The sequence below is a fragment of the Myotis davidii genome, unplaced genomic scaffold (genome assembly GCF_000327345.1).
Source record: "Myotis davidii unplaced genomic scaffold, ASM32734v1 scaffold134, whole genome shotgun sequence".
Classification (NCBI taxonomy): Eukaryota; Metazoa; Chordata; class Mammalia; order Chiroptera; family Vespertilionidae; genus Myotis; species Myotis davidii.
Window position 1 is genome coordinate 6,463,746 of NW_006288853.1, and position 12,088 is coordinate 6,475,833.

Below are 12,088 nucleotides of genomic sequence, written 5' to 3' on the forward strand. Positions count from 1 at the left end.
GTTTTTGAATGGGTGATGTGGTTTAGTTGGTTGAATGTTGCCCCATGCACCAGGTCACCAGTTCAATTCCTGGTCAGGGCACATGCACCGGTTGTGAGTTTGATCTCGAGTAGAGGGTGTGCAGGAGGCAGCCGGTTGATGTTTGTTTCTCTCTCATTGATGTTTCTATCTCTCTCTCTGTGAAATCAATAAAAACATATTTTAAAAAAATACGCCTTTCATTCACCAGGCAGTCCAATGACTCTGCTGTTGAAAATAGTACTTTTTTACCCAACAAGGAAGCTGAGAGAAAATCATCTTTTGCAGTTTCTCTGAAGACCCTCCACTAGAGGCACATTTATGTAGGGTGAGGACGCTGTTTTCCTAGCCAACACCCCCTATGGAAAAGTACAAAACAATGCTCTTAAATTAAAAAAAAAAGAGAGAAAGATCTAAATGATCAATTTCTACAGTAAATGTAACAATAGCCTATATATCTTCTTATAGCCACACAATGTTTTTCTCTTTTTAAAAAGCTTTTATATCTTCTTCCTCATTAGAGAATGAGTGCCTGGATTATCAATGGATGAGCAAAGGTGTGCACACTCTGAAGGGGGACAGAATGAGCCTGTTCTGTTCTGAGCAGCAGATGCAGTATTTCCTTCATAGCCACTGGCAAAAGCACAGCACAGCACAGTATGCTCTCTCTGTTTTGTTAGGAACTTTAGTTTTAACCAAGACTCTAAAACCTTCCCCCTAGCCCCTGCCCCAAATCACAAAGTAAAGATTGCAGAAACACGCTCACTCTTGGTTTGAGGTGGTTATACCTTGGTAACTGGATCAAATGTATAGCTGCCTTGTGTTGGCGTCAGGTTCATATTCAGCACAACTTTTGGCATATGAACTGTCACTGTGATTCCTTCAATAGTTTTTCCCATGTTCTGCTTTGGTCCAATTGTAATATCAAATCTGCCACAAGAACTGTTCTCCTTAAAGCTGATGCTATGTTTCACATACACTGGTATTGCCACTAGACTAAAAAGATAAAGACACAAAAGCACAGACACACATAATTAATGGTATGAGACAGCTCAGGAAGTGACCTTAAAAGCTCAGTCCAGGGCATCTACCCTGCCTCTAAGTTCACTATAAGACCTTATACCCCTAGAAGTGCGGATTCTGCATCTGCACTGGGGTGGGGTGCAGTGAGTACAGCACATTGTTCTGATACCACTACACTAGGAATTATACAATTTCTGAGAAGTATATAAATCAAGATAGAAACCCGAAGCTTAATTATAGTATAAACAATTGGGGCAAATAGCCCTAGTTTAAAGAAATGAATTAAGATCTATAGAAAGATAATTTACCATTATGCAAGCTAATTAAGCAGTTTGTATGTGGTAAGAGCCAAGAAACAATTCAAATCTCTGCTTTTGAGTCCTGTCCTGATGCCAGCTAAATAACTTCTGATATTTTCTCGGGACAAACTAGCTACAACCCACAACACTAAATCATTCATTTAAACCCCAATGCAAATTAATTAATTAATTAATTAAAGAAAATAAACCCCAGTGCATAGAAAAGTGACTTAGAGCCAGTTAGTTGGGGAATGTCCTGGGAGCTATAGGTAGGTCTGTCTCCTTCTGTCAGCCATGAAGTATATAGACCATAGTAAAATTATGGCATGGGTTCATGGTTTTGCTCAAGTTATACAGTCCCAAATGCTTGTTCTCAGGTACATATTTTACTAAGGTCTCATTTACTACTAGTCTACGCTTAGATTCAAGGTACACTGATTATTTTAGACACCTATTTCACCAGTTCTTGGTTCTCCTGATGAACCATGGCTAAAGGCAGCAACGATGAACTCGAGAATCCAACTATCAAAATGAAAAGTCAATTCTATTCAGCATATTGATATATGATGGCGGTATCTGGTTGATCAACATACTTTTGTGAGCTGACCCGATATGATATGAGTCGGAAATTTCCATCTGGAGGAATAAATGACAAAACTCTTTCAGATTCCCAACGTTTGAACCGGATGCAGGGGTGGAAGCTGACATCATCTAGCAGCCTGGGGTTCTGCCAGGAAAACAGAACACAACCACCATATTCATAGAGCATGAGGAACATGGCAACTCTATTCAGATATGAGAAATTAATACTCTCCCTAAAGATAAAGCAGTCATGTAAGAGTTTGTTATGACAATCACATCGTAAGCATAGTTTTACAATGCTCTAAAGTTTGCAAATATTTTATGTCATTATTTTACTTGAATCTTAACTATGAAGTAGAAAATCCAAGAGTTTCATTTCCATTTTATAGATGAAAAAACTGAGGTCCAAAGAACTCAAGGTCAGGACAAGTTAGTGGCAGAGACTGAATTGGAACTCAGTTTTCTTGATTGTTCTTAGTGGCGTGTCATGCTGAGTCTAAAATGATGCAAAAGATTAATGCCCTTGCATACCAGCAAAACAAATAATAATTCAATGAAATCAATGCTGCAGAATTGCAGAAGCCAGCTAGCCACTTAAGCTACTTCTAGCACACCTAGGCAAAGACCTCTCCTCAGCCTTTCCATACAGGCCATGCTCATCACGTAAGCTAGTGTCCTGGTAAGCTGTGCTAGGATTACTTCGGAGATAATCTTTTACAATCTAAGATAAAAGACTGTCTCAGTGTTTATCATTTCATTTAGTGCTGCATATGTATTAGGCATGCAAGGAGCTATAGGACAGGCGAACAAAACCTACCATGAAACAACCCCCTCCCCCCCAAAACAAACAAAAAAACCTACCATGAAAGAAAGGGAAAGGTCAGGCATTCCGGATAACTTAATGCAAGCATCAATGACCCCCTGAATTTCTGCAAAGACTGTAGATCCTGAAGAAAGAAAAAAGGTGGCAACATCATCGGACCTGCGTTTTTATGAGTTATCACTGTGTTGAAGTGATGGAGACACCTCCTGGATGTCAGATACACTGAACCTCTGCACATCTATTATCAGACCAGTGGACAGAGATCCATTACATTCAGCGTCTTCACTGAGTGCCATGGCCCATACCTGATACAGGCTGGAATACGATAATTCTAAGGAAAATCAAACCTGTGTACATCTCTATAGAGTCAAACTTGTAAAACTGCTGGATATGAAGTTAAAATATTTTTCACAGAATTTTAAAATGAGGCAAGTTTCTCATGAAATGGACTAAGCTACCTGTTAACTTTTAAGAAATAGGAGCCATTATTCTGCAATAATACAGCTATTTTCTGTATGATGGAATTTTATAATGAAAAGGGTACTCACTAAAGAAAAGATACTGGTTATAGTTCACAATAACTCAGTTTCATACCAACTAGCTGTGTTACCGTGAGCAGCTTACTTAACCCCTCTGAACTTCAGTTTCCTTACGCATAAAATGTGAGGGTTGGAGATGTTTAAAATGTTTGTGATCTAATACAGCACTGTTGTTTTGTCTGGGATCTTTACTAGAAATACTGCACAAAAAATAGCAGCAAAAGTATGGTGTATGGTAGAAGTACAATAAACGTTAGAATGAATAAATGGCAAGAGGAGAGGTGTACAGGGTAATAATCAGTTTAATGTAAGACAACATAAGATCTGATTTACAAAGATTGGCCAATCTCAACTAGTGGTTATGAAAATCGTATGTAATCTCTGAGCAAAATAAATTTAAACATTAGTCTTTCCACTGAAACTACACTGCCAAGGGATTTCAATTCTCTCTTCAGCTTATGTCAGCTGAACTGTTTTTTTCCCAAATAAGACCACATGCACACAATTACCTGATTTATCTATAATTGCATCTATTTCTTCAACGACATCAAAATAGGCTTCATTATTTGTGTACTTCACTCCTGCCCGGCGCCATGGGATGTTGGACAGCTGCCCAGTGGGGAGTGTGTCCCCAACATTACTACTGCCTAGAAACCGGAAAAGAGAAAGCAAAACGAATGCATAAAATGGTCAACAGAAAAGCTATTAACAGGAAAGAAAAAAAAAGAGAGAATATTTTAGCTGCTTCTTTAATGTTTGGGTTTTTCTTCATTAAGGTTGTGGATGGTTTCTAGAATTGCTGGAGACATATTCATACCAACATGATCAAATTTCTAGAAGACAGAAATAGGCCGTGTGGTCCTCTATCTGCCAAACCAGGTTAAATTCATTTACTTATCTTTTGCTTCCTGTGTGTTAACAGTAACCTAACCTAATTCCAGTGGCTCAACAACAGACTCTCATCCTGCTGCCACTGATAAAAGAAGAGGATGGTTGTTTCAAAACCTTCTGTCGATAAAATGTCTCCACTGAGAATACAGGGTGATAACTAGGTCCCTTGGTATTCAGCTTGGATTCTACATGAGATGCTGCCAAGCAGGCCTCAGTGGAGTAACTGCAATGAAGAACATACTCTGGCCTTTTTCCATTTTAAGGTCAGCACACCCTTCTGGCTACAATATGGCTAATGTTCAATATCTGGCTAATTTCCTGGTACACTGACATAGGTTTGAAAATAAATCTGGTTGTCCTAAACATATATCCTTGAACTTTTAAATAGTTACCAATATGGTTAATTTACATTTCCAATTCAAATGTAGTACATGCTTAACAATAACAACACCTTTCATTATGACTATATCAACTACAAAGTATGAAACTGCTTTTAAAAATCTTGTACTGTTATTTGTGTATTTCAATTTCAATTTTTTTTCCCATTTCCCTCCCATCCAGAGTGTAAGTTTTAGGAAGGAGCACAGACACACCATCTTATCTTTCCTTGAATTTCTCCTGACATTCAGCCTTGTACAGAGGATGAATAGGAGCTATGGAAAGAACGGTTTCTTATAGGCCTCTCTCACCCACTTTAGATTAGTGCACTTGGAGAGGCATTTACAATGGTGGACAGTAGAGTTGGAATGGCACATAACATTTCATAGAAATCTTTCTCTAGAAGACTAATTTTTTTCAAAAGAATATTGTCATTGAATGTACCTAATTGCTAGCCCTACTGAAGATTTAAATCAAAACTGGAAATTTATAACACAACTACAAGGTCCACAATGCATGAGATATCACAAATAGACTTAATTTCTTGTCTTTCTGTCTTAACACATCTTTTTCATGTATAAATGAGCTGTCAAAGGGAGCATTTGCATGTATAAAACAAAGACCTGGAGGAGACAGTATATACTCTGTGGTAGCAAGTCTCACATTTTCTATACTTTATTAATTGTAGGGTAGTAGCATATGCCGGTTTTTTAATACTATTTTTATTTTTTTCTGGTTTTATTGAGTTATAATTGACATATAACATTATGTTAAGTTTAAGGTATACGATAGAGTGATTTATGTGTATATATTGCAAAATAATTATCATAGTAAGTTTCATTAACATCCATCATGACATTTGCTTCTTTAGGATTAACTGTGATCATTTATTTAGTCTTATTATTTAGTATTAAATAATAGTAATATTATTATGGTTTTGTAGAAAAACATATAATAAAAGAGTAATAACCAAGAAGTTCTTTAGCATTTAAGATCCAGCAAAATAGATTTTTAAACATGAAAGGAAATATACATCCATTTGAAATTCACCACTAACTTTAATTCTGGCCAAATTGGACTATCTTAAGGATCTACCAGATCATAAGAAATGGTATTGTTTATAAGGTTTTAGTTGCTCAATTCCTAATAAAGTGTATTTTCGCCTCACCTGTAATAGAGTTGACGACAGAACGGAGAATTGTTGGTGGTTTAATCAGTTCTTTCAAAATGTTAGATTCAGTAGCCAGTGGAAATCCATTGTCTAACATTTCTTCCAAGAGCTCATACACTATGACCACATTATCCTTAATTGCAGCCTCTGAACACTCACCAAAGTAGTCCTGATAAAATACCATGGAAGGAATGAAGAAAGGCTTGCTTTTGTTCTGAAGGGTAAACTTACAGTTGCGTAATTCAATGAACATAAAACAAAGGGAAAAAAAACCTTTGATAGTTCTATATATTTTCTTAAATTTCTGGATTGAATTGAATTTCTATTATATATTATGCCTGAAAGTACAGTGAAGCATTAAATCAGAATGTGAACTATAAACTCCCTTTGTCCCGATTAGGTACCCCAAAACACACAGATTAAAGTATTTGGCATATTCAGTAAAAAGAAAAAAATAAAATGTGAACGTCAGATTTCATGACCAATAAATGGGACCACTCAGAGAAATGTGTGTGGAAAGCACTATTGTTTCCTGATGACATAATTTATAGTACATATAAAAAATAAGGCTTCCATGCCAATGAGAGTTTTCTGTTCTCCTAAAACAGTGAATGGAGCAGCCATGTGTGCTACTGTATACCCTACATAAAAGGGTTTATGCATAGTTGACGACAGAGAGAGAGGGACAGTAGGTCAGACAACACAACAAAAGCTGGATAGTTAAAAAATAAAATAATGTGTCCCCCCCAACTATCTTGAGTAATTTAAGTTCAAAGATCTAATGAATAACCAACCTGAAAAGTGTCAGCAACTCGATGTAGGAATTCAATTACAAAGAGAGGTGGCACTTCAGTCTGTATGACAGACACAAAGAAGAGCTTATCCCTATAGATACTGATGAGGTAGTGGTGAGGTGTGGAAATGACAGGGGGTACATTTTCAACATCAGCAGCTTTCTCTTGAGCTTCAAAGAAGTAATCACAGACAGATTGGCTCACAACACTCTTCCAGTGCTTCTCTAGAAATATGTCACCGGAACAGTTTATGAGAAATAGACTGTGGATCATTTTCTGGGGGAAAAAAGTTTAAATTTAGTATACATCAAAGATATCTTTCTATTATCCTGACACCAAACCCAGAAAAGGCAATACAAGAAACTATAGACCATTATCATTTAAGAACACGGAAGCAAAACTTCTAAACAAAATACCAGCAACTGAATCCAGCATCATAAAAAAATATTATACTGATATACCTTGACCAAGTGCGATTTGTTCCAAGAATGCACAGATGGTTTCAACATATGAAAATCAATTAACACAATACACAGTATCTATACTAATAAAAGGGTAATAAGCTATTTAGACTGGATGTCTTTCGGACGCCTTCTTGACAAAGCCATGGTGGCAGGGACAGAGGCAGAGACGGTTAGGGGTGATCAGGCTCGCAGGGGAGAGCTGGTTAGGGGTGATCAGGTAAGCAGGGAGCAGTTGGGGCGATCAGACAGACAGGGAGGTGAGTGGTTAGGAGCCAGCAGTCCCGGATTGCAAGAGGGATGTCCGACTGCCGGTTTAGGAAGCAAAACTCCTAAACGAAATACCAGTGGGATTAGGCCTAAATTAGGCCTAAAATTGGCAGTCAGACATCCCTGAGGGGTCTTGGATTGGAGAGGGTGCAGGCTGGGCTGAGGCCCCTCCCCCCACTGCACGAATTTCGTGCACCGGACCTCTAGTTAGAAACATAAAATACCACCCAATAGGATTTCCTGCAATGATGTAAATGTCCTGTATCTGTGCTGTCCAATACAGTACCACTAATCACATGTGACTAATGAACACATGAAATTTGGCTAATGCAACTGATGTACTGAAGTTTTAATTTTAATTATATGTAGTTAGTGGTTACCATATTGGACTGGGCAGCAAATGTGCTGAACTTATAATTAAGAGAAATAGTTGAAGGGTATGCTTCTTGTATAGTTAGAAGCCAAAGTGTGTTCTAATAAATTATTTAGAGCAGAAATGATATTTAAAGGAGCTGACTGACATATGTTCTCTTCTTCAACCATTTATCTTATAGAAAGAATAGTTCACATGTATCTGTGGTACTCCATTGCTTCAATACACCCTAAAAGACTGCTGTTCTTGAAACAAGCGACTTTGAAGTTCTCTTTATTTTTAGAGGCCAGATTCCTACTCATCGTTTTAAGCTGGTGAAAAATTCTTTCCAGGAAAAGTTTCCACCAAAGTTGCTTTCATTGGCAGTAGTACAGATCTCAGAAGAATACAGCTCGTTAAACTGGCCATCTGGATTTATTGTTATCCTTAGTGCTGAGATGAAAGCATAACACTTCGTAGCTTTCATTAGTGCTTAGCTTAAACACCCATCTTAACCTCCTAATATACGAAAAGAGAGCTTATTTCCTGCATCCATATTATGACCACGGGCCTAATGCATATAACAATTAAATAAATATCACTTGCAGCCTGTTTCTTCCGCTACTTACTCTTTTAGTAGCTGCGCTTACTTCTTTTATTATTTTTAAAAACCTCCTGGGAAAAGCTACACACACACACACATACCCACACACAACCACCACCACTTTTTGACCAGAGTGGTTTTGAGCCAGAAAACAGAATTCTCCCAGTTATTTTAAAGCCACTTGAGAAACTGTCTTCAGAGGCAGTCCCATCAGAGCTTTGACTACAGCTTAAATACTTCATAAATCCCCTTTACCAAATGTTGGACATACTCATCCTGATGATACATAAGCAGTGCAATTACAAGTCAAAATATCCTTGGAGGAGAAAAAAGAAATGTATTCCCTCTATACAGAGCAGAATAAAGGCATGGAAGGCAAGAGAGGCCTATCCAAGGTGAGAGAATGAGACCAGAGAAGAATCTGGCTCACCTGACTTTCAGCCAATATGTTGACCGTTTATACCCCAACAAGTAGTTTTGAATGTTTTCTATATAAATAATGGGGAGACAGAGGTGAACAAAATACAGGTCCTGAACTTAAGTGTCTATAGTTCAACAAAGAAGGCAAAAAACTCAATACAGTAAGATGTAAATCCTATTATGACAGGGAAATGCAGTGTATTATAGAAATTTGCAAGGCTTTACGGTGAGAGAGAACACAAGATAAAGAAATCCAGTAAAATTTAGCAACTTTAGAAGGTGAGGGGAATGGTGAGGTGAAATACGCAGAGATGGGTTCACTTTGTTCTCAGGGCAACGTAAAATCATTTTTATGGTTTTATGCAGGGGATTCATACAATCCCATTTACAGTTTTAGGAAGACTGCACTGTGGCAAATGCATAAAAGGGAAACTGGCTATTGTGAGACCAGTTGAGAGATGAGTTATGGCTGTGACCTGAACTAGAATGTTAACAGTAGGGATGGAGTAAAATAAAAAGATGAGAAACATTTTGGTTTGAGCAAAGACTGGGGAGGGAGAAGAGGGGAGTATGAGAGGGAAAATGAGGCATTGAACCCTAGTTCTGTAAGATCAGACCCAATTCTGGTTATATTTGAATCAAATAGACATATGCAAAAGATATATGGGTCTGGTGCTCCCAAGAGAAGCCAAGTTGGAAATAGATTTCTTTAATAATCATTATTTTTGTTAATGGGAATTGTAATTCTAAGAATAAAACTACAAAGAGAGTGTGAATTGGAGAGAGTCTGTGAAAGGAACTCCAACATCTGAGTAACAGCTGGGTCAAGGAAATGTGCCTAAAAAAAGAATATTTGGATGCGATCTCCCTCCTGGGAGTGAGCCGCACTTTTTCCTTCCCCTTCTTCCCCCCACAGGCATTCATCTCCTAAACGCTAAGGGTCCCCATGAGACTTGCAACCAGGAGAGCAATGGGCAGTGGCACCTCATCCCGGGCCAACCCCCTGAACCGTCTCCAAAGCCCCCTCTCTCTGACTTTCCTGTGAGCGGGTATCAGTCCCGCCTTGGCTCACCTCCTTCCCATCTGTTCTAGAGCCAAAGCAGACTGCCTAGCCTCTCCTGTTGCTGCTTCTATCCTAACACCCTCCTTGCTTCACTGTCCCATTTTAATAAACATACTCTAAAAAAAAGAGAGAAAAGATCTGACTGAAAAAGGATAAGAAAAAAGCAGAGAAGGTAATGGTTTTTTTTAGTAACTATAGTGTGTTAGTGTGTTTCCAGAAGAATGGAGTTTTAAACATTGTAAATGGCACAAAGAGTTCAAGCTACAAGAACTGAAAGTGTTGATTTAAGTTTCTCAACTTTCTTTTCATTATTACCTGCTAAAGGAGCCTTTTCAGACTCCCCTTCTATCATACCCTTCCCCTAGAAAGTTTCAGACCACAAGTATATACTGTATATTTCTTTATGTACTGTTGAGATATCTGTGCTTTATAAAAAGAATATGATTTTTTCTTGTCCCTACTGAGAAAATATAATTTAACACAGAGAGGATGTTGATGATCTTATTAAAAGCAGTTTCAGTGACAGTTTAATGGAGAACTGGAAACCAGGTATACTGGAAAGGGCTGAGAAATGAGAAATAAGTAGCAAGAAGTGGGAAAAACAGAGATAAGGAGAGCAGATGATACATTCAAGAACTCTAGTTGTGAAGGAAATGAAAAGACAGGCAAATAAATGGGTGTAGATCATAGAGCTAAGGAAGAATATTTTTAAATTGGAAAGAAAAGGTGTGAGCAGAGGGGGGAAGGCTGATGATGTAGGGGAAAGAATAACTAAAAAAAGAAAGAAAACCCTGTAAAGGTAGGAGAGGATGGCATTGGTCAACTAGGTGAAAGGATTTGTTTTCCATAAGGAGAAGGGGCATTTTTCCCTCTTTAAACAAATGGGAAGAAGGTTTACATATTTGGTTGCAGGAAGACGATGGCTTTTATTTTCTCTGTGTAACAGGAAGGAAGGTAATTTGCAGATGGAGAGAGAATTCCTCTTCTTTACAAATACCATTTCCTACCCTCAAACTGAGATACTACTGAGCACCTTACAAGTATCTACCCTGCAGGGAACTCCAATAGGTGAATGCTGCTTAGAAACACTGTAAAAAACCCAAGATTCAATATGAAAAGCTAATCTGATTGCAGAGAGCTTTCCTACTAAAGATACGTTAAGTTTTGGACAATTCTTCATTCACCTCATTTCTCCACTTTTCCTATGGTTTCAATGGAAAGTGTCCTTCCTTCTTTTCAGAACGAACACTTCCATTTGTCATTTTGAATCTCTAATGTTATACATTGGTTAACTGGTTTTCTGCACCGAAGATAATGGTGCAGCCGGGTCAAGGAAATGGTGCCTAAAAAAAAAAAAAAAAAGAACATTTGGGCCCTGACTGGTGTGGCTCAGTGGATAGAGCGTAGGCCTGCGGACTGAAGGGTCCCAGGTTCGATTCCGGTCAAGGGCATGTACCTAGGTTTCAGGCACATCCCCAGTGGGAGGGGTGTGTAGGAGGCAGCTGATCGATGTTTCTAACTCTCTATCCCTCTCCCTTCTTCTCTGTAAAAAAAAAAAAAAAAAAAAATCAATAAAAAATATATTTTTTAAAAAAGAATATTTGGATGCATTCCTAAAAACAAACAAACCTCAAGCTTTTAGGAACCTTGCCCACCTCCATAAGCGTCTGCTCCGTGCTCCAAGGGAAGAAGGTCACGTCTGCACCTGCAGTCTCTCCATTCAGTGGCCGACTCTCGTAACTTCCTAATCCTCAAATCCAGCCACCCGGTCTCAGACTCCCACGGGCTCCTTGAAACCCTGGCAGCACCTCCTGTCACTGATAACATTCCCCCAAACAAAACCAATACTTCTTACCCTTACCCTAGTACTACACGAAACTCCACCTGTTTTGTTCTCACCTAGGACGTCTCCTTCCGGCTCACTCCCCATGCTTTCTTCCTGTTACCCTTCTACCATCCCTGCCTAAACCACCGTTGCAAACCCGATACATCCCAAGTTCCACAAAATTCCTCCTCCTCGCGCGAGGGCTCCCGATTTTATCGCGGCACCACCTTCTTAACCACGTACGCTCTCAGCTTCGACTCCAGATCCAAGCCCCATCTACCAAGTGCGAGCAGCCACACTGGCCATCGCTCTCGCGTACTCCTCGCCACCTCCTGCTTAGGTTCCCACCACCTGTCAGTCTTCGGGGCGGCAACACCCTCCTTCACGGTATTCCCCGCATCTGGCTCCTCCAGGCGCCACCCTCTATCCTAACAGGATGTGCGCTCAGGTCTGTCCCGGGTTTCGTTCTCCTAAGCAGAAGCCTGGGGCTGAGGTCCGAGTCGTCGGTACTCCAGCTCACGGTGGGTGACAAGACCTTCTTCCCGCGCCGGAGAACGGAGGGGGACCCCAATGAG

General features: G+C 39.2%; 1 protein-coding gene across 2 annotated transcripts in view; it reads right to left on the reverse strand.

Moving 5' to 3' along the window:
• The window catches only part of AP3M1 (adaptor related protein complex 3 mu 1 subunit), a 19,601-nt gene that overhangs the window by 7,079 nt on the left and 434 nt on the right, over nucleotides 1-12,088 (reverse strand). Inside the window, exons 1-7 of one of the 2 annotated variants that reach the window (XM_015562166.1) lie at nucleotides 11,344-12,054; nucleotides 6,519-6,794; nucleotides 5,722-5,893; nucleotides 3,794-3,931; nucleotides 2,784-2,869; nucleotides 1,934-2,067; nucleotides 807-1,014 (exon numbers count right to left, since the gene is read on the reverse strand). In XM_015562166.1, coding sequence (XP_015417652.1) covers nucleotides 807-1,014; nucleotides 1,934-2,067; nucleotides 2,784-2,869; nucleotides 3,794-3,931; nucleotides 5,722-5,893; nucleotides 6,519-6,794; nucleotides 11,344-11,349 — 1,020 coding nt within the window. In that variant the 5' untranslated portion in view covers nucleotides 11,350-12,054. Of the gene's footprint in view, nucleotides 1-806; nucleotides 1,015-1,933; nucleotides 2,068-2,783; nucleotides 2,870-3,793; nucleotides 3,932-5,721; nucleotides 5,894-6,518; nucleotides 6,795-11,343; nucleotides 12,055-12,088 lie in introns of those variants that run through there. The other variant, XM_006760993.2, reaches the window with a different exon arrangement.